The 22,014-nt window shown below is 38.5% G+C and overlaps 1 protein-coding gene across 40 annotated transcripts in view; it reads left to right on the forward strand.

Moving 5' to 3' along the window:
* The window catches only part of BIVM (basic, immunoglobulin-like variable motif containing), a 40,151-nt gene extending 19,707 nt beyond the window's left edge, over positions 1-20,444 (forward strand). For 25 of the 40 annotated variants that reach the window (XM_065533464.2, XM_074021353.1, XM_074021354.1 and 22 more), the window contains 7 exons: positions 1,570-1,665; positions 2,275-2,379; positions 2,597-2,691; positions 10,803-10,935; positions 13,638-13,724; positions 17,797-17,893; positions 18,721-20,444. In XM_065533464.2, the coding sequence (XP_065389536.1) occupies positions 1,570-1,665; positions 2,275-2,379; positions 2,597-2,691; positions 10,803-10,935; positions 13,638-13,724; positions 17,797-17,893; positions 18,721-19,014 (907 nt within the window). In that variant the 3' untranslated portion in view covers positions 19,015-20,444. The remainder of the gene's footprint in view (positions 1-1,569; positions 1,666-2,274; positions 2,380-2,596; positions 2,692-10,802; positions 10,936-13,637; positions 13,725-17,796; positions 17,894-18,720) is intronic. The other 15 variants (XM_074021362.1, XM_074021357.1, XM_074021371.1 and 12 more) reach the window with 1 other exon arrangement.
* The last annotated feature ends 1,570 nt before the right edge of the window (positions 20,445-22,014 follow it).

Raw genomic sequence — 22,014 nt, forward strand, 5'->3', positions numbered from 1 at the left:
GTGTGTCATTTTGTGTAGTTGAGTCTACATATTTAGGGGTCCTGGAGCATGTTCTCACTTATAAGTGGGAGCCGAACAATGTGAACACATGGACACAGGGAGGGAACAACACACATTGAACCCTGTTGGGGGGTGGGAACATGGGAAGGGAGAGCATCAGGAAAAATAGCTAATGCACACGGGGTGTAATACTTAGGTGATGGGTTGATAGATGCAGCAAACCACCATTACACACGTTTATCTATGTAACAAAGCTGCACATCCTGTGAGTGTACCCTGGAACTTAAAAAAAAAAAGATTTAAGGATCATGGTTAACTTGTATGTTTGCCAAAATGCATAGTATATATACATATACAAATGCGTATATGTACACATGCATATGTCTAATTTTTCATTTTGTGATTAATTTTCAGACAACACTAAAGTTGCTCTTAGTGATGATAGGTCTTGTTTCTTTGTTTCATTGTGGCTGCTTCTTAGCACCTTCTTTAGAAAGCAGTTAGGAGAAGATCATTTGAAAGTCAACGAGTATTGTGGGTTATTGTTAAGCTGATTTAACATTGTCTCCCCCTACAACCATGCTTGACTAGCTTCGCATTTGGCCAGGTGCAGTGGCTCACATCTGTAATCCCAGCACTTTGGGAGGCTGAGGTGGGAGGATCACAAGGTCAAGAGATTGAGACCATCCTGGGCAACATAGTGAAACCATGTTTTTACTAAAAATACAAAAATTAGCCGGTTGTGGTGGCGCATGCCTGTAGTCCCAGCTACTTGGGAGGCTGAAGCAGGAGAATTGCTTGAACCCGGCAGACGGAGGTTGCAGTGAGTCGAGATTGCGCCACTGCACTCCAGCCTGGGCGACAGAGTGAGACTCCATCTCAAAAAAAAAAAAAAAAAAAAAAAAAGGCCAACCTATTTCTTCTTAAAGCAGAATAAATAAATAGTCTGTCTCTTTCTCCTTCTGTTCGCATTCACCCCAGTTTCTTCTCTTGAATCTTGACAGTTTGGAAAATTATCTGGATTGCTTAGTGCCACTGAATCATGCCATGGAAGGATTTTGTATTTCATTTTTAAAATTCTCTGTGACAGAAGCACTGCTTCGTGGCTTCTTGCCCAGGGATTTTAGATGGACAAGTGGGTAATAAATGGATGATTTTTAGTTTGGGTTGGAGAATTTCTCTGAGAAGTTGACACGTGGGGGCAATGCTTTGTTTCTCCTGTATTTCTAAAGTTGCAAATAATCATGTATGTAGTTCAACCAGGAGTTTATACCAAACTTTTAATAGGTGATGTCTAAATTTATGTATCATTAATTTTTTTCCCTTTGGTTTAGATAACATCCACTTTAACTGGTAGTCAGTTATACTTAGCTATTTTTATTAAAGCAGGTGATTTATTGTTATTTTATATTTATGACATGATTAATAAGTGAATATGGAAGATTTTACATTGACTTAGGGGATCAAAGTTTTCATTACATTAACACCCTTAATTGCCATGAGTTTTCTATTTGTAGCATGCATATTTTGTATTCATTCAAGTGAAGAAAACAGTTTTTGTTTTCTCAGGTACTGCATAAGCCGACCACAGTATAAGACTTCTTGTGGCATCTCCTCATTAATTTCTTGTTGGAATTTCTTATATAGCACAATGGGAGCTGGAAAGTAAGTATGTCAATTTATCAGTATCCTCAAACTCCAAAGTAATTCGATGTTGCTTTTTCTATAACAGAAAAAATTTTAAGAATAGATTTTTTTGTAAATTAAAAAACCCTGCTGTATTTTAGTGTAAGTCTTTTAACTTAAAATATACACATGTATTATTTTCAATAAAATAAAAATAAGCTGGATGCAGTGGTTCACACTTGTAATCTCAGCACTTTGGGAGGCCAAGGCGGGAGTGTTGCTTGAAGCCAAGGAGTTTGAGACCAGCCTGGGCAACAAAGCAAGATCCCATCTCTACAAAGTAAAAAAGTAAAAACAAGTAGCCAGGCACAATGGCATGTACTTGTAGTTCTAGTCTCTTAGGAGACTCAGGCAAGAGGATCACTTGAGCCAAGGAGTTTAAGGCTGCAGTGAGCTATGATCATGCCACTGCACTCCACCCTGGGTCACAGAGTGAGACCTTGTCTCTAAAAAAATAAATAAAATAAAATAATGAAAAATATTACTAAAATTATTTGCAAATCAGACAAACATATTAACATTGAGATAGGTTGTATTTGCATATGACTGGAATTGAAAAATGAAAGGCAATGAATGTTTCTTTTGTAGTCTTCCACCTATTACCCAAGAAGAAGCTTTACATATTCTGGGCTTTCAACCTCCATTTGAAGATATTAGGTTTGGTCCTTTCACGGGAAATACAACACTTATGAGGTATGAAGACCCTCTAAGAGGCAATACCGTGTTTCTAGTTTTGCAAAATGATAATGATGTAGATGTGTGTTGATAGCAAAGCATGTATTCAGCTGCTGGGCTTCAACCTCTCATGGGTATACCAACTTTGGGCTATGCCTGGATTTCTTTAGAATTGGAATAATGCCATCTTTGTTGTAGAATTGTTGCCATGAGCAAATCTTCTTGTTATTTTCAGGTGGTTTAGACAAATTAATGACCACTTCCATGTAAAAGGATGCTCTTATGTTCTATATAAGCCTCATGGGAAGAACAAAACAGCAGGAGAAACTGGTAGGTAAACATATAGAAGATTTATACACACACACACGCGCACACACACACGGTTTAGAGTTCATCTCAAAGACTGGCTGTTTAGCTTCCTGGGACATTATGTAAACCCTCAATACAGTCTGTTACTTGCATGTAATCTGTAGGGCACTTTCTAATACGCAGTTTAATATTTTGCCTCTTCTCACCTTTTTATATAGAACCTTTAGAACTTTAAGGTATATCACAAACACTACTCTAACATATTGTATTGTTTGGGTCCATGGTGTGTGTGTGTGTGTGCGCGCGCGCACATGCTAGTAAAACTCTAAGGAAGCAGCATGGAGTTAGCAGTTTTTCTTCCTGAGAAGGAATGTAAGGATTTGAGAATATTTGATGTTAGACCTGTGTGGTAACATATAATGGCAGGAAAATAGATTGTGAAAGTGACAAAGTTTTGCTATAAAATAGTCTTGGTTATAACAGAAATATTAATGGAGTTGATCTCAAGGATTATTCTAGTTATGTGCTAATTAAATAATTGGTACTATTTAGCAATTTCCATTTTTAAAATATTACAATCTTTTGACTGTATAAATCAGAAAACTATAATACATTGTTAAAGAAAAAATTATTCTGACACTTGTTAATAGGGTGAGGAAGACTTTATTTAAGACTTGTGAAAGGCGTATTGTAGTAGGGATGAGAGATCAGGCTCAACTCTGAATACAGCAAAGACAGCTGAGACTTTATAGCCAATGGACACTACAAGGGGTTTGGGGGTGGGAAATTACTAAGAGGGGTAAGGGTATGGGGATTCTTGCTAAACTGGTCTAACAGACTTCTTGCTAAAGGCAGGTCAAGGTCTGAGACATCAAGAGTTGGTACGGGAGGCCCGTGAGGAACTTGATTAGATATTAAGAGTTGTGGGTTCTCTCTAAACTGACTTATCAGGATTCATGCTAAAACTGGACACAAGTCAAAGGTCCAGGACCATTTGAGAAGAAGACTCAAGGATTAATCAAGAAGAGAATTGTTATCAATAGAGGGTATATGGTTTACCAAGGTAAAAGACTGAGCACAAAGTCAGATATCTTTCTGTTGACCTATATTGGGGATATCGAGTTGGTTATTGGAGGCAGGCTTGGAGATTACATGTTGGTTTCTACACATACTAGTTTTGTGACCCTGAACAAGTCACTTGCTGAGCCGTGATGTAGACCTTTTATCTTTCTATATTTGTATAGGGTCAGTGTGAGGATAAAAGGAGACATATTTGTAATGTACTCAGCACGCTGTGTTACAGAGTAAGGACTCAGTAAGTGCTAGCATTTATTCCTACTGACTAAATTCTATGCATTCACATGGGGCCTGTCTATCCCTCTGGAAAACACAGCTTTAAATGCTGTGTTGCTATTTATTTCTGTTTCTAGTGAGACTGTAACCACACTACTCTCAGTAGGTGACCAGGCAATGAAAAACTAAGAAAGGATATATTATCCTGTTTCATAATTTTCTCTTCAGCTGTGTCTAGTTTGCTTTTTATACTGTCTACTGAACTTGAGTTTTTTAAAAGAGGTTTTCAATCATTTTTATTCTAAAATATGTAGCTCTTTGAAAAATATGCTTTAAAAAAATCTCATTCCTTACTCATATTTTCAAATCCTTTTATTTTTTAAATCTATTGAAACTTTTTTCCTCTGTATTTGGTGTAATGTAAGAAATGTGTATATATCTGATTATGCTGTCTCTTGTTTCTTCTGGATCTTATTTGAGGTGTCTTCGTGTGCCATGAAAAGAAAATGCGTAATTTGGCATTGTCTTGTATAGTTCTTGAATGTTTACTTCCACAAGATGTGCTAAACCTTTTTCTGGTCCAAAAGATTTTCACAGTCATTCTCTAGTTATTAGAAGGTATAATAATGATTCTGTCAATTGTGTTCATTAAAAGTTTTATAAAATGTCTGCCAATGACATTTTACACCCTGTAAACCGAATACATGGCAGTTCAGTGAAAGCAAGTGAAAGGGTGAGGGTATCAAGGCACAGTAATTAGCAACCTGAGCCCGCACCACCATGTGGAGTTCCTGCTCCTCTCTCAGGGATAGCACATGTGTGACCCGGGACCTTTGGATGTAGGGTTGTATAGTGTAGAGAGCATCCACACTCAATCCACAGAATAAATACTAGTAAAGCTTAATTTCTTTTTAAAATATGAGGATCACTATAAATAAATGTTCTGATATTTTGTTTCTGTGCCCCCAAAGGGGGTCATCTTGTATAACCACCTGGATGTGTCAGTACTGAAAATCATTAACCTAGAGGAGCAGTAGTTGGCAAACATTTTTAAATAAAAGGCTTGATAGTAAATATTCTTGGCTTTGAGAGACACATGGTTGTGGGGCAGTCACAGCTGCTTGATACGGCAGCCATAGACAACATGTAAACAAATGGATATGGTGGTGTCCTTGGAAAAACCTTACTGATGGACCTGAAATTTGAATATCACATAATTTTCACATGTCACAAAATATTATTTTTCTTTTGAAATTTAAAAAATTTTATTATTTATTTTTTAGAGATGAGGGTCTCATTCCATCCACTAGGCTGGAAGGCAGTGGCTATGATCATGGCTCACTGCGGCCTTGAACTCCTAGGCTCAAGTGATCCTTTCCCCTTAGCCTCCCAAGTAGCTAGGACTATAGGTTCATGCCACTGCATCTGGCTAATTTTTAATTTTATTTTTAAATTTTTTTCGATTAAAAAAAATTTTTAGAGATGGGGGCTTACTATGTTGCCCAGGCTAGTCTTGAACTCCTAGTCTTAAGTGATCCTCCTACCTCGGCCTCCCAAAGTGCTGGGATTACAGGCATGAGCTACTGTGCCTGACCCTTTTTTCTTTTGATTTTTAACAACGTAAAAACCATTTTATCTTGCTGCCCATTTCAACACAGGCTGCAGTCTGCAGACTGGATTTACCTGTTGGTGGGACTTTGCCAACCCCTCACCTAGAGGATGAAGCTTAAATTCTTGAGCATGGTGTTTGAGGGACTGGGTTTCCAGTATCCTGCTCCAACCTGCCTCCCCTGGTGTTCAGCCATGCTGGGCTCCTCGCTGTTTCCCTGTTCTTCACAAGGTACAGGTCATCCTTAGGCCTATGTGCCTCACCAATGAGATGCCCTGCTGTGGAGCATGTGGAATGTGGGATTTCATATCTTTGTGATTGGATTCCTATGTATTTGTCCATCCTGGACTTCAACATAAATGGATATAGTGGTGTCCTGGGAAAACTCGGAGGGGGGGCGGTGGCTTTTTCTTCTGCTTGCCAGGCAGGATTCAATCCCTTCCTCTCCTGGGTTGTCACAGCAGCACGTGTGCCTCTGGTAGAACCTTGATTTCGTTGCGAGGTAATTCTTGGTGCACCATATGGTTTCATGCAGAAAAACTAGAGTTACCTTCCTTGACGATCAGGCCAAGTTCTTACTCATTTTTGCATCACAGTGCCTGATACTTAGGTGCTCAATAGGAGTTAATTTAATGAATTCTCAATTGAGGAAATGAGGCAGGAGGAATTCAGGAGATTGGGGTTAGGAAACTTCTAGGAGAGAATTTTGTTGTCCATTCCAAAGCTGGCATTCTTCCTTTGCAAGAGCTCTCTCTTGTGATGTGGAAAGGAAAATGTTTTGTTTTTCCCTTTCTGTAGCTCATCTTTCCTTCTGGCTCCTACCTGCTCTCCCCTCCCCACACTCCCAGACACACACTCACCTGCACCTGTGTGCTAGGTCGGCCCTGCTTTCCATCAGAACCCAGTGCATCCTCCTTCTGTCTTCTGGAGTCTTTCAGTTGACAGTTTTTCAAGTGTTCCTAAGGACGGAAATGAGCCAACTCATTGAATCTGATGTTTTCAACTTGACATCTTGGCAGTGCCTTGAACATTGCCTTTTACATTATAAACAGTAAAATATTAAGACTGTCTCAGAATCACTTCTTAATTGATTCATAGGGTGGCTTTATATCTCTTTTAATGGGGTGTGGACCAAAATGCATGCCTGGGAGTATAGAAATGATCACTGGAGCGAATGTCATACTTACATGTCAGACATAATGGAAAGCTATTACAATGCAGTTCTCAGTCTTGTGTCTCAAGACTGCATTATGAGTAGGGCCCTGGGAGACACCAGAACAAGACTCATAATTCCTTTTACTTGTTTTCTTTTTGTCTGCTGATTATAAGAGGACTTCATTAGAGCAGTTCATGGCTTTTTCTATTAATATCTGCAGTATCTAGATAGAGTGAGAAGATAGATGAAGAGATGGGTCAGTGAAAGTAAAGGAAAAGAGGGGAAGCAGGAAGACCAAGAGAAATTAGAATAAGAGACAAAATCTATCAAAGAAACTCTGGGTATTGAGGATACATCAGCTATATAAATTTAATCAAATTCCCAAAGTAAGAACATATAATTTTTAAATTAATGGAATGGAATAAAACACTAAAAGGGCCATGGAGAGAGTTGACTTAGGAACCACTATTCTGGAATTTTAAAAGATTTTTGATCAACTGTCCTGTCCAACTTTAAGATTTTATACTATGATCTTGCTAGAAATTCTCATTTGTAGATCTTTTGAATATCTGTACTTTATTTATTTTATTTTCCAATAGTCTGGTACCTCCCAAGTTCTTTGTGACTTATTTAAATGTAATGATTTGGTGCATGTGTTAACCAGTTCCCTTAATAATCAGGATGTGTAGTATTGGGTCCCAGTGACTTTTTTTTTTTTTTTTAATCTATGTGTTTAAGTTTCCTTCAGCATATATTCACACTTTTTCATTGAGGAATGGGATAAACTACCTATTTTCCTTAACTGTTTTTCTTTTATTTTGTTAGGAGGTTGAGGTGGTTACTGTAATTTCTTTGAGTAAGTTTTAATGTATTTTTCAAATTTTATTCCTACTTTCATTTTTTTTCCAGAATATTCGACTTCTTACTGCTTTTCTGTGTGCATTTCTGGAAGCATAATTAATCTGCCTACTCCTCCTGGAATATTTTTGTCTTTACCTTTGCTAATTGGGGGAGCCAATTAAGCCCTGCTTCATCTCTGATATGTTCTTTGACCACCTTAGCCCTGGATTCCTCTAAATCCCTGTAGTACTGATTATTCACACCCATCATTTTCCATTTGCTATGTGCTATGTTTTATTATGTTTCACCTGTTTAATGTGAGTGTGCAGCTCCTTGACCATAGGGACTGTTCTAAGTAGCCCTTACATTCTAGATACGATGCCCACGACATCACGCTACCTTATGAATTCTGATGGTATTCAGGGGGTAGGGTGGTTCATGTGTAAAGCAGACATCTCTTCTGTTCTCTCCCATTGCGGAAGAAAGAGTTGCAGAGATAGGCTTTCTCCTTTCTTTCTGGGATGTTCACTGGTGAAAACCGTTGTCAGTAGCGCTGTTTGTTTAAAAACACTTTTAAATGGATCTTCTCTCTGTGCTTAAATTGTTTTTTAAGGACCGCTAGGCCTGTTTTTCACAATGGGCTTTACGTTTTCCTGGGGACCACGCTGCTGTGATTCAGGGACTCCCCGGTGCTTATTTCCAATGGGCTCTCAGTAACTGTAAATTAAGCACACTAATGGAATAAAAGCGAAGTCCGGGGCTTTTGATAAGACTTAGCTGTTAATATGAGTATTTTTTTCAGAGATGTCACTAGCCACAGTGAAAATTTATTCTAGGAGATGCCAACATTAGGTCTCTGTTCAGATAACTTCAAAGTATGGGTTCACTTAGCCACCAACATTTGTGCCAGGCAAGTCCAGATTCATTTTTTTTAAATCAGCTGTCTTGAAAATTGTATTTATGTTCATGTATTTAGTTTTTTTCTGGGGGTATTGCAGTTCATAACTTTTGCTTATGCCGTGCAGATCATGGGTCTGCATTTGGTGGTGGTTGCTTTGTTGCTTAAGTTTCAGATTTTAAAGATATACTGAAGTACAGACTCAACTTCATTCTGAATTTAGCTTCCCTCAGTAATACATTTGTGTCTTCTCATACACAGAATTACTTTCTTGGACAACTACCTTAATGTATTAAATGCTGTATTTACTGGCTTGGCACGGTGGCTCAGGCCTGTAATCCCAACACTTTGGGAGGCTGAGAGAGGTGGAACATTTGATGTTGGGAATTTCAGACCAGCCTGGTCAACATAGTGAAACCCTGTCTCTACTAAAAATACAGAAATTAGCTGGGCATGGTGGTGAGTGCCTGGAATCCCAATTACTTGGGAGGCTGAAGCATGAGGATCGTTTGAACCCGGGAGGTAGAGTTTACAGTGAGCCGAGATCACGCCACTGCACTCCAGCCTCGGCGACAGAGCAAGACCCTGTCTCAAAAATAAAATAAAATAAAATAAATAAATAAATAAATAAATTTTTAAAAATGCTGTATTTACTATCTTTTATTTCAGAGGGTGATCTTTTTCTGATTTTGGCCTGAAATTGTTGGGTTGTCCCACAGTAGGCCTCTCTATACCATTATACCCTATATTCTATAAACTAGATCATGGGCTGTTCCCTGAGTATATTCCTTCTTCCCCAGTGGTTTTGTTTTCTCCTAATGGTCTTTCCTCTGTCTAGATTGTTGAAATCCTGACCATTAAGTTTCATCTTGAATGCTACTTCTTGACTCCTCAAACCTGATGTGCTGTTTCTCTTTTGAATTCTAGACCCCTTTTGTGGCACTATCTTATTCCACTTTATATAAAAGTTACTTGTTCCATCTTCCCTACTAATAGACTTGAGGGACTGTGCATCACTCCTTGGCTCTCTGCTACAGCCGTGGACCTGCTGTTCTTAGTAGTCTTCAGCTATTTCAGTGGCCAGAAAGTCAATCATTGAAACTATGACTTGGAAGCTTTCATCTGCTTCATCTATTTTTAGGATTTCTAGTTTTAATGGGCTGTTTATGAATAAATAATTTAGCTTCTTCTGGGAGATGCAAGTTAATGAAACCTCAGTTAATGGCTTTGAGTACTAAGTGCTGGTAAAAAGTCATTTCTTATGGTAATACTTTTGAAATTGACCACTATTATAGTTATGGCAAATGTCCAAGGAAGAGTGGATATAAGAGGGTGTGGTGGTACTACTAGCCTGTCTCTGTAAAGATGTTATCTTTGTCACTTGGCTTTTGAAGGCTACTCCTCTAGCCTCCGTAAGTTTTGTGTAAAGATTAAAGTGTGTGTTAGTGTTGTAGAAAAAACGGGGTTCTTATCACACAACAAGGAAAGATTAGGCTCACAAATACTTTGAAGGGTGAGAGGGAACAGAATTTATTGGGTGAAAAGGAAAAACCTCAGCAAGCGAGAAGGGTTCCTGCTAACAGGCCCTCATCTCAAAGATTGAATCCCAGGTTACCACACAGGGATAGGAGAGGACAGGCTCCTCCCCACTGCAAACAGCGGGCACTTCCCGAGGCCCAACCCCATCCTCCCAGCATGCAGACCAGTTGGGGATTCTCCAGGAAGCCCTTTTTACTTGGCTGTCTCATTAGTAGGAGGAGTTTGCATTTTTAGAACTTGTTTATTACCTGGAGTTTTTTTATTCATATACATCAGTAGTCTTTTAAGTTGGGAAGGGCGTACTGCATATATATTAGAACCTCTATATTTTAACCTAATTTTAAATTCCAACTTTTTGTATATCTTTTATAAAGACATTAGTACAGCGGTATATGTATATACTTTACAAATGCATGTGCTAATATTGGGCATGCTTGTTCAGAATTTTAAGTGATAGCTGTGTACAACCAGAAAAGTTGAAACCATTGCTGAATACACTAGGTATCAGGTTTTAGACAAATTAAATTTCATAGACAACTGTGTGTGTTATTAGAAGGTTTTGGTAAGCAAGGACATATTTTAGTTCTTTAGTTTGCTAATGAGCTTATTAAAGAGTAAAACAGAATACGTTTATTAACATTTTTTGTACCTATCAATAGCCTCTTGCTTTTCCCCAGCAGTGTCAGTGTGTTCCAAGTAATGTCTTTTCTGTCCTTAAGCCCTTAACCCTTAAGCTTTGTGTAAAGCGTGGACACTGCTTTATGGGCCTTCAGTTTGTGTTTGTTTGTTTTTAATAGCTTCAGGGGCCCTGTCGAAGTTAACCCGTGGATTGAAAGATGAATCACTGGCTTATATCTATCATTGCCAAAATCATTATTTTTGTCCAATTGGCTTCGAAGCAACCCCTCTTAAAGCTAATAAAGCATTCAGGTAAGCATTGACACGTTTTAGAAAGTGCATTTTAAGAAATATTAAAAAATAGCCGGGCACTGTGGCTGTCGCCTGTAATCCCAGCACTTTGGGAGGCTGAGGTGGGCGGATCACGAGGTCAGGAGATAGAGACCATCCTGGCTAAGACAGTGAAACCCCATCTCTACTAGAAATACAAAAAAAATTTAGCCAGGCGTGGTGGCGCATGCCTGTAGTCCCAGCTACTTGAGAGGCTGAGGCAGGAGAATGGCATGAACCCGGGAGGCAGAGCTGCAGTGAGCCGAGATCGTGCCACTGTACTCCAGCCTGGGCAACAGAGTGAGACTCCGTCTTAAAAAATAATAATAAAAAATAAAAAAATATTGGAAGTCTCTGAAATTGGAAGTCTTGGTGATCTGCTTTCCTGACATTAAGTTAGACTATTCTTTAAACATTATGACTTATTCTTCTGCAGAACTGCATTTAGTTAATTGTGCTGTTGAAAATATCCATTTAGATACTGTTGTTCAGTCATTGTAGGAAAAAGTCATTTGAAAAATCACTTGTTTTTGTCTTAGAGACAGGGTCTCACTCTGTCATTCAGGCTGCAGTGCAGTGGTATAATCATAGCTCACTGCAGCCTCAAACTCCTGGCCTCAAGAGATCCTCCTGCCTCAGCCTCCTGAGTAGCTGGGACTACAGGCATGCACCACCATGCCCAGCTCATTAAATTTATTAATTTGTGTTTTCTATAGAGACAAGGTCTTGCTCTATTGTGCAGGCTGGTCTCAAACTCCTGGTCTCAAGTGGTCCTCTTGCCTGGGCCTCCCAAAGTGCTGGGATTACAGGTGTGAGCCACCACACTCTTCCTGAAAAGTAATTTTTACATTTATTATAAAACAGTTGCAAAGGATTTTACAGACTATGTCTTAGTGCCTCATCCAATGTCCCACATGTACAATGTATTGCAGAATCTAGTGTCAAGAAGATTGTCACAACTGAGTAAATTAAAAAGCGTCTTCTTTTCTTAAAGTGAAGAACATGGAATTTATCTGGGTTCCCCCTTTGTCCTGATTGCAAGGAAGCTCTGAGCCAATTTTTATTTCCAGTGTCAGAAACTACATGACCTTCATGGTTATCTTTCTTTTTTGCCTAATCCAGAGTTTCTGTTTTATTAACTATATAACTTTACTGGTAAACTTCCATCTTTTTGGAAGAGATGATCCCTAAGAAAGAGGTGACTGAGTTTTAATGGTTTTTTTCCTGCTTAGTCACTTTTCCTTATGATGGGTTGAGATAATACCAGGATGGTTCAAATCCAAGGAAGAAGTGTCTTGTTAAGAATTGGTGGGTGAGGTACATTGGTGTAATCCCAGCATTTTGGGAGGCCGAGGCAGGCAGATTGCTTGCACCCAGGAGTTCAAGACCAGCCTGGGCAACACAGTGAGACCCTTTCTGTAAAAAAAAAAAAAAAAAAAAAAAAAAAAGAATTGGTGAAAACACGAGCCATGAATACTTTGAGCAAAGGGATTGGCTTGGTCATGGGAAAAGGATGGGTTCTTTTTTTTTTTTCCTTTTTTTTTTTTTTTTTTGAGACAAGGCTTTGCTCTGTTGCCCAGACTGGAGTGCAGTGGTGAGATCATAGCTCACTGCAGCCTCAACCTCCTGGGCTTAAGTGGTCCTCCCACCTCAGCCTCCTGAGTAGCTGGAACTACAGGTACACACCACCACACCTGGCCAATTTTTCTGTTTTTTTTGGAGACAGGGTTTTAGCGTTTCACCATGTTGCCCAGGCTGGTCTTGAACTCCTGGGCTCCAGTGATCTGACCACCTCAGTCTCCCAAAGTGCTCGGATTATAGGCATGAGCCGCCACACCCAGCCAGGATGGGTTATTTGGGGTTGGAGGCCATGTGACCTTGGAGTCCCACTCAAAGGCTCCTCAGGTTTAGGGAAGAGAGGGATGCTGAGACAGGTTGGAATGACCTGGGAGAACCAGGAAGCTGGAAGTTGTGTTTTGTGAATGAGGAGCAAGAGGGAACTCTCTTGTTCTCTCCAAATGCTGAAATGCTTTATTCATCTTTCTGGAGGTGGAATTTCTTGTAAGTGAGGTATACTGTGTGTTTCTTTTATTATTTAATCCTGCATCTTCACCTGATTTCAGACATTTATCAAATATAAATCATGGTTTTAAACCAACTTTGTACCCTTTAAAAGAGAGTTCCTCACTTCTGTCTTCACCTAAGAATCATGTGAGATTTTTTTTAAAAACTATAAAAATCCCCAGCTGTACTCCAGACTTATTCGAATTAGAATGTCCAGGGATGGGATTAGGAAATCAGTGTGTTTAGAGACTCCATTGCTTTAGGCTTTTATTTTTAGGATGCCTTTTGAAATGTCTTGAATTCACAGTGAAAGGAGAAGAGTAGTGGAAAAATGCAGGTAGCATTCCAGGATTTTTTTTTTCTCCTAGAATTTTAGAGGTGGTCTATTAAAACATTTTATAGCCCTAGATTTTGAATAGAGGATTAAGGCTGAAATTTAATTTGTAAGTTCTCTTTAATGGCCTATAGAAATTTACCCTCACCTAAGCTCTAATGTCTGTTCTTGATGAATGAATGCCGTGTTTGAGTACACTCTAGTATGCCTTTTATTAATATATAGTTGAAGCAATATACTCAAGGGAGTAACTATTAAACTTACTGCGAATGTATTTTATGTTTAGCAGGGGACCTCTCTCACCACAGGAAGTTGAATATTGGATCTTAATTGGAGAATCAAGTAGAAAACATCCTGCCATTCACTGTAAAAAGTATGTTGACTTCCCTTTATTTTCTTTAATTGGGGTAACATTTAGAGACAATGAAATGCACAGATCTTAGTTGTATATAATTAGTTTGATAAATGAATGCACCTGTATAATCACCACCCAAATAGGATATGGTACACTTTCATTGCCGTGGAAAATACCCTCACTCTCTACTCGTATCAATTTCCATAGAAAGCCCCTCTTCTGATTTCTGTCACCACAGATTTGCTTTGCCTCTTCTTGAATTCCATGTAAACAGAATCATACAATATTATTTTTGCGTCAATATCTTAAGTAACATATTTGAGATTCCTCCATTGTGTCACGTGTATCAGGAGTTTATTTTTTTTATTGCTGAGTAGTATTCTGTTGCATAAGCATGCTGCAATTTGTTTTCCATTTTCCTGTTGATGGGCATTTGAATTGCTTTGAGGTTTCATCTCTTGTGAGCGAAGCTGTTAGGAACATTCATGTACAAGCCTTGAAACAAATTATATAAAAATTTTAGTGAAATATAATTCACATACCATAAAGTTCACCGCACCCACCATGCATGGTGGCTCATGCCTGTAATCCCAGCACTTTGGGAGACTGAGGTGGGAGGATCGCTTGGGCCCAGGAGTTCAAGACCAACCTGAGCAACATACTGAGACCATTTCACAACCAAAAAAAAAAAAGAGGCAAGAAGATTGCTTGAGCCTAGGAAATTGAGGCTGCAGTAAGCTGTGATCATACCACTGCACTGCAGTCTCGTGTGGGTGACAGAATGAGATACTGCCTCAAGAAATGGGAAAACATGTACAATTCCACAGATTTTATTATAGTTACAGGGTTCTGCACCAGTCACCACTATCTAATTGCAGAAAATCTTCGTCACTCCAGAAAGAAATCCCATGCCCCTTGGCAGTCACTCCGCATTCCCTGAGCCTTGGCAACCACTGATCTACTTTCTGTCTCTAGGGATTTGCCTATTCTTTTTTGTTTGGTTGGTTTTTTTTGAGACAGAGTCTCTTTCTCTTGCTTAGGTTGGAGTGCAGTGGTGTGATGTCAGCTCACCAAACCTTCACCTCCCAGGTTCAAGAGATTCTCCTACCTTAGCCTCCTAGCTGGGATTACAGGCGCCCGCTATCATGCCCAGCTAATTTTTGTATTTTTTGTAGAGACAGGGTTTTGCCATGTTGGCCAGGCTGGTCTCAAACTACTGACCTCAAGTGATCCCCTAGCCTCAGCCTCCCAAAGTGTTGAGATTACAGGCGTGAGCCACTGCACCTGGCTGGGATTTGCCTGTTCTTGACATTTCGTATAAATGGTGACATACAATATGTAACATTTTGTACCGGGCTTCTTTCACTTAATACAGTGTTTTCAGTGTCATCCATGTTTTAGCATGGATTAGAACTTCATTCCTTTATATGGCCAAATCATTTCCTTTGTATGGATAAGTCACTTTTGTCGTACAAGTCTTTTAGAGGACATATGTTTTGTTCTCCTGGAAGATACCTAGGACTAGAATTGCTGATTCATAGTATAGATGTATACTTAAGAAACTGTGAGAAAATTCTCCAAAGTGGTTGTAAACCTTCTGATGAACAGAAGTTCTAATTCTAATTAATTTTAATTAAATTTATTTTATCAATTTTGTTCTTTTATGTGTTTTGTGCCTAATAAGAAATTTTTGCCTACCACAACCTCAAAGATGCTTTCCTGTTTTTTTCTAGAAGCTTTATAGATTTTATGTTTAGATTTCTGATCCATTTCTATTATTATTTTGAGACAGGGTCTCTATCACCCAGGCCAGAGTACAGTGGTGTGATCATGGCTCACTAAAGCCTTGACCTCCTGGGTTCAAGTGATCCTCCCACCTCAGACTCCTGAGTAGCTGAGACCACAGATGTGTGCCCCCATGCCCTACTAATTTAAAAAATTTTTTTGTAGAGATGGAGTCTTGCTGTGTTGCCTAGGCTGGTTTAAAACTCCTGGGCTCAAGTGATCCTGCCTCCTTGGCCTCCCAAAGGGCCGGGATTACAGATGTGAGCCACCATGCCTAGCCTTAATTACCTTTTGTGTGTGGTATGTGGTAGAGCTCAACTCTGATTTTTCCCCCAGTGTTTATCTAGTTATTCTAACACCATTTGTTTACAAAGATTTTCCTTTCCTTATTTAATTTCTTTGGTGCCTCTGCTGAAAACTGTATGTGTGGGCTCTTTCTGGACTCTGTCCTACTAATCTGTCTGTCCTTTTACTGACGTCAAACTCTGAATTGTTTATACTAAATCCTGAAATTAGCTAGCACGAATTTTCTGAATTTTTCTTTTTCTTAAAGATTGTTTTGGCTCTTCTAGGACCTTGGCTTTTCCATAAAAATTTTAGGATTTGTCTTTTTGCTCAAAAGCCTGTTAAGATTTTGATGAGGATAGAATCTATAGAATTCATAATTTCGGCTGGGTGCGGTGGCTCACGCCTGTAATCCCAATACTTAGGTGGGAGGATCACTTCAGCTCAGGATTTCGAGACCAGCCTTGGCAATATGGCGAAACCCCATCTCTACTAAAACTACAAAAATTAGCCAGGCATGGTGGCATGTGCCTGTAGTCTCAGCTACTTGGGAGGCTGAGGCGGGAGGATGAACTGAGCCTGGGAGGTCGAGGCTGCAGTGAGCTGAGATTGCATCACTGTACTCTCCTCCCTCAGTGACAAGGTGAGACCCTGTCTCATAAATAACGAAAGAATTAATAGTTTAGTTTTAGGAGAATTGACATTGTAACAACATAGGCTATATCTTTACTTAATTAGAACTTTAATTTCAACTTTTTTTTTTATTTTTCAGTATGGAGTTTTATGTCTTTTGTTAAACATTTTTTCTCAATGTGTTCTTTTACACTGCTGGTGGGAATGTAAAGTAGTACAACCACTATGGCAAACAGTATGGAGATTCCTTAAAGAACTAAAAGTAGCTCTACCATTTGATCCAGCAATCCCACTACTGAGTATCTGCCCAAAGGAAAATAAGTCATATGAAAAAGACACAGGCACACACATGTTTATAGTGACACAATTCTCAATTGCAAAGATGGAGAATCAACCTAAGTACCCATCAACCAATGAGTGGATAAAGAAAATGTGGTATGTATATACCATGGAATACTACTCAGCCATAAAAAGGAATGAAATGATGTCTTTTGCAACAACTTGGATGGAGCTGGAGGCAATTAATTCTAAGTGAAGTAACTCAGAAATGGAAAACCAAATATCATATGTTCTCATTTTAAGTGGGAGCTAAGCTCTGAGGATGCAAAGGCATAAGAATGATATAATGGACTTTGGGGACTCCTGAGGGAAGTCTGGGAGGGGGATGAGGGATAAAAGACTACATATTGGATACAGTGTACACTGCCTGGGTGACGGGTGCACTAAAATCTCTGAAATCACTACCAAAAGACTTATTCATGTAACCAAAACCCAGCTGTACTGCCAAAACAATTGAAGTAAAACAAAAGATATTGCAATAAAAAGTTTTTCCTCAGTGCATTATACTTTTTGATGCTATTGTAAATTGATTTTTAAAAAGTTTCATTTCCTTATTATTTGCTGGTTGAATACAAAATTACAATGGATTTACCTAGGTAGACCTTGAATCTTACATCTTTACCAAATCCTATTAGTTCTAGTAGTTGTTTTGTAATTCCCTTGGATTTTCTGCACAATTGTGTTGTCCGCTAATAGAGACATATTAACTTTACATTATTTTAAAAGTGGACTTGACTGTAATTGAAAAGGAAATATAGCATGTTGCTGCTTTAGCCTGCAGGATGTCATCTAATATGTTGGTATTTATTTATTCTGTAGGAAGAGTAACCAATTGTATACTGAGAACCTTGGCAATGGTTGGATAAACAGAATTGTCATAAAACTAGAAGTTATTACAGTTTAGTAGATGAAACAATGTTGAGATAAGAGAATTACTGCCAGTTATTGCTGTGATAATATTGCAGCAACTTGCTCATGAAAAATTCCATTGCAATGATACTTTGGACTTAAAAGAAAATTGTGCTTTATCCTTTCTTCTTAACTATAGATGGGCAGATATTGTTACTGATCTAAACACTCAAAATCCAGAATACCTGGATATCCGGCACTTAGAGAGGGGACTGCAGTATAGAAAAACAAAGAAGGTAAGAAGAACACCATTGTGTTTGAAGGCATTTCCCAGCTGACCAAAATGCAGTGTTTTACTTAGCACTCTTTAGGTTGTAAATAACAGAAACTTATATTTTATAGAGGAGTGAAAATTATTTTAAGGACACAGGGCTGTCTTTAAAACCCTAGGGCAAGGGGTATAACCTGGAGTCATAAAGGAATGGTAGATGGTAGCAGGTATTGGAATGATAGCAAGGGCCAAGTAATTGGTAGTCTGCTTCACTCTTTTGGGGGCTATACATTGTTCTTAGCTCTCCTTTTGTCTGATTACTTTCTTCTTATGATCATCATCTTTCAACTTATGTATCTTTTTTAGATGAACAGTCTAGACTGAGACTGAGCTGTCTTGGGTTCAGTTCCATAGTCTTAGCCCAGCTTGGGCCAGATTAACTGTGGCCTTGTGGCAGAGTCATGTGTACAAACAAGGCTTTGAGGGAGGCTCTAGGGAAATGATATCCCATTGATACAATCTTACTCATAAAACTATATGAAGAATAGGAGAGAGAGGAAGAGGAATGATCTTGGTGTTTGAATTAGGCAGATGGGGAAGTTCTCTAGTATGTGTTGAGAGTAAGTAGTAGAGAGGTACGGGGAGGAAGGTGTTTTGGCTCCAGTGGGCATTGTTATATTTTGTAAAGGCAGCTGTCAGAAAAGGTGCAGGATAAGGTGCTCTGATGATGCCTGGAAGGAAAGTACCATTTTGAGGCAGGTGAAGTAAAAAAGAAACAAGGGAGTTCATAGGGACAAATTAGTACAATTAATTTCCCTTTATTTTCTTCACCCAACTTTTTTTTCTTCTCAGGTTGGGGGAAATTTGCATTGCATCATAGCATTCCAGAGACTTAACTGGCAAAGATTTGGCCTTTGGAACTTTCCATTTGGAACTATTAGACAAGAATCACAACCTCCAACACATGCCCAGGGAATTTCCAAATCTGAGAGTGAAGACAATATTTCCAAGAAGCAGCATGGGCGTCTGGGCCGGTCTTTCAGTGCTAGTTTCCATCAGGAGTCGGCATGGAAAAAGATGTCTAGTATCCATGAGAGAAGGAACAGTGGTTACCAGGGTTACAGTGATTACGATGGGAATGATTGACTGTGCTTGGTACTGAACAGCTGGCATTATATATGAAACTGCTATACAGAGGACTGTATAAAGACAGTAGAAGATTTTAGTAAGCCTACATTAAATAGGAGCAGATCTTGTGGTATAAAAAATAAACTTGTAGTTCTCCAGATACTAAGCTTGTACATGATTATGATGGGTGATTTCAGATATATAAGCAGATAAGCACAGATTATTGTCCTTTCAAGTTAAGAGTATATAAATAATCTGGACAGAAAATTTCACAAAATTCAATAAAATTACAACTGTTGTCTAAATAAGTCAAACACAAATTCACTTAATAGCATCAAGATTTGAAATACTTAAGCATGAAGTGACTTTTTTAATGACTCGAATCTCTAGATATTTGTTACAGATAGTTTTATTCTCAAGACCAAGATGTAAAGTACTATCTGCCCTTAAAGAAATTGGGGCCATCAATTTCTAGTTTTCACTCATGGTTAACACGCGTTTAAAATTATTTCATGAGTCTAGTAGTTCTTTGATTTATAGCAGGATCTTGCTTGCCTCATTTGTTTCCTGGTTATGTTCTTAGGATTCTGACTAAGAGGCAAAAGAGAAAAGACTCAAGAAACTGATCCTTTCTTTTGGTGCAAATGGATGACTTAGTGCATTGATTCCAATTTTTTGACTTTCTTGAATGGTTTGTAATAATCAAATATTGACAAGAACCTTAGGTCTTGAAAGACTTTTGTAAGTCTAGATGACGTTTGCCTTAGGGATAAAGTAAAAGAACAATTGGCACCTTAAGTTTCTATGCCCAGGGTTATCTGTGACATGAGATCTCCTGATATTTGATTGCTCTCTCAATATGGAGTCGTATGTTGATAACAGTACTGAAGATGCGTAAGAAATGCCCAAGTCACTCAGAGGACAACTACCCATATTCCAGACTCTGAGCTGTTTCCTTTTTTAAAAACCATATAGACAATTAGCTGTTTGAAGTGAGTATTAAATATTTCAGAAGTGTGAATTTCATGTCTTTGAGCTCCTCTAGCTGCTGTCAGTTTTTCTTCTGCTGCCAATCTGTGACTCACAAATGACTAGGATCTCTTGTTCTTTAATTTTAGGGTCTTGTTCCAGGACTCAAATCAGTAACTTGGTGATTACAAGGTGCTGAATATGTTGGTAACCATATCGCAATACACCTCAAGGAAAAGGTTCAGATTTTTATTTTTAAAATATTTTCATTTTTTCTTGAATTTTATATCCATTTGTTCACTCATACATGCCTAGCCTACAGAAGGGGATATATATTATGAAATGGTCATTTTTCTGAAGAGAATATTTTGCTTGAAATGCAAAGAACTGAAAGAGATTTGTAGGTTGTTGATTTTGTTACTTCATACTGGAACTTTTAAAAAGTTTTCATCAAATAAAGTTTTGTTTTCTACTTTTAATTGTATGAATGATTTTAAACCATAAAGTACCATTATGTCTTTGAAGTACATGATAATTTGTCAATTCTGCTCAACTGGTATATCATAAGAAACCATCTTGTGTCTTTTATTATTAATGAAACAATATGCATTATGACTATAATTTTAGATTTCTAATTTAATAGGAAATAGACAATTTGATTCTTATGTTTGAACCAAATGAAGTTGTCATCTTTGTAGATCAAAAATGGTTGAATATCAGCAATTTCATACAGTTCAACTGAATATTTCAGAGAAGAGGTAGGTAGGAAGAACCAAGAGGAAAGGAGAAAAATGCAAAATAAAATAAGAAATTAAAGGATAGGGTGACACCTAGAAAAAGAGGATGAGTTATTCAAACTATTGACCATAATCAGTTTTTATAAAAGTCTTGATGTGTTCTAAGTTTGGCTTTCCAGTTATTAGGAGCACAATGAGGTTTGAGTTTAGTGAGATTATTTTTCCCGCAGAAGCTGTAAGCAAGAGTTACTGCATACTTGTCTTAGAAGATTAGTAAAATTCCCATCATATTTGATTTGTTGGTCAGCTCTGAGGAATCCCCATAGATACAATGAACATTCAAATACTGGCTCTGCACTTAACAAGCTGTATCACTTGTAGTGATATAGGCAAGTTAAGGTTAATTATTTTTCTGTGCCTACTTCCTCATTAGTAAAGTGGGGGTAATAGTATCTACTTTATAAATGATTTTGAAGAATAAGCTAATACATGTAGTGTTTAGAACAGTGCTTTGTAGATAGGAAGTGCTATTTAAGAGTTTGCTATTATCATTCCAAAAGATGTGAATTTTACTATTCAGAGTCTTTAGAGAGAGCCCTTTAGACAGCATCTTAAGGAGCTAATTCCTTTAAAATCTAATATGTACCCCCTTAGTTGCTGTTTCTTCAGAAGAAGATGGAGTCTCGCTTTGTCGCCAAGGCTGGAGTGCAGTGGTGCTCTCTGCAGCCTCTGCCTCCCGGGTTCAAGTGGTTCTCCTGCCTCAGCCTCCTGAATAGCTGGGATTACAGGCATGCACCACCATGCCTGGTTAATTTTTGTATTTTTAGTAGAGACCGGGTTTCACCATGTTGACCAGGCTGGTCTTGAGCTCCCGGCCTCAAGTAATCCGCCTGCCTCGGCCTCACAAATTGCTGGGATTACAGGCATGAGCCACCGTGCCCAGCCTTTGCTTTGGTTTTAAAAGTACTTACAATACTCAAATACCTATGTTGGCTATTTGTTTTTACCCAGCTCATGGGCAGAAAAAAAATAAAAGTTTATTTAGATCAAATTCTGCGCAGTTCCTTTCCCTCCTACCATTATTGTTAAAGAATTGTGTGGTATCATTAGGCCAAGTTGGTGCAGCAGCTACAATACTTCCCAACTTGTCTTCTCCCAGACTGGAGGGGCTCAGGCAGCTCCTCTAGGATCCATCACATTCTGCATCTCAACTTTACCCATAACACTCCCACCCCTCCTGTACCAGCGATTCACTCAACTAAATGAGACACCATTATCAGGTCAATTCTTAAATAGCTCAACAACAACAACA

The sequence above is a fragment of the Macaca fascicularis genome, chromosome 17, assembly GCF_037993035.2.
Source record: "Macaca fascicularis isolate 582-1 chromosome 17, T2T-MFA8v1.1".
NCBI classification, from domain to species: domain Eukaryota; kingdom Metazoa; phylum Chordata; class Mammalia; order Primates; family Cercopithecidae; genus Macaca; species Macaca fascicularis.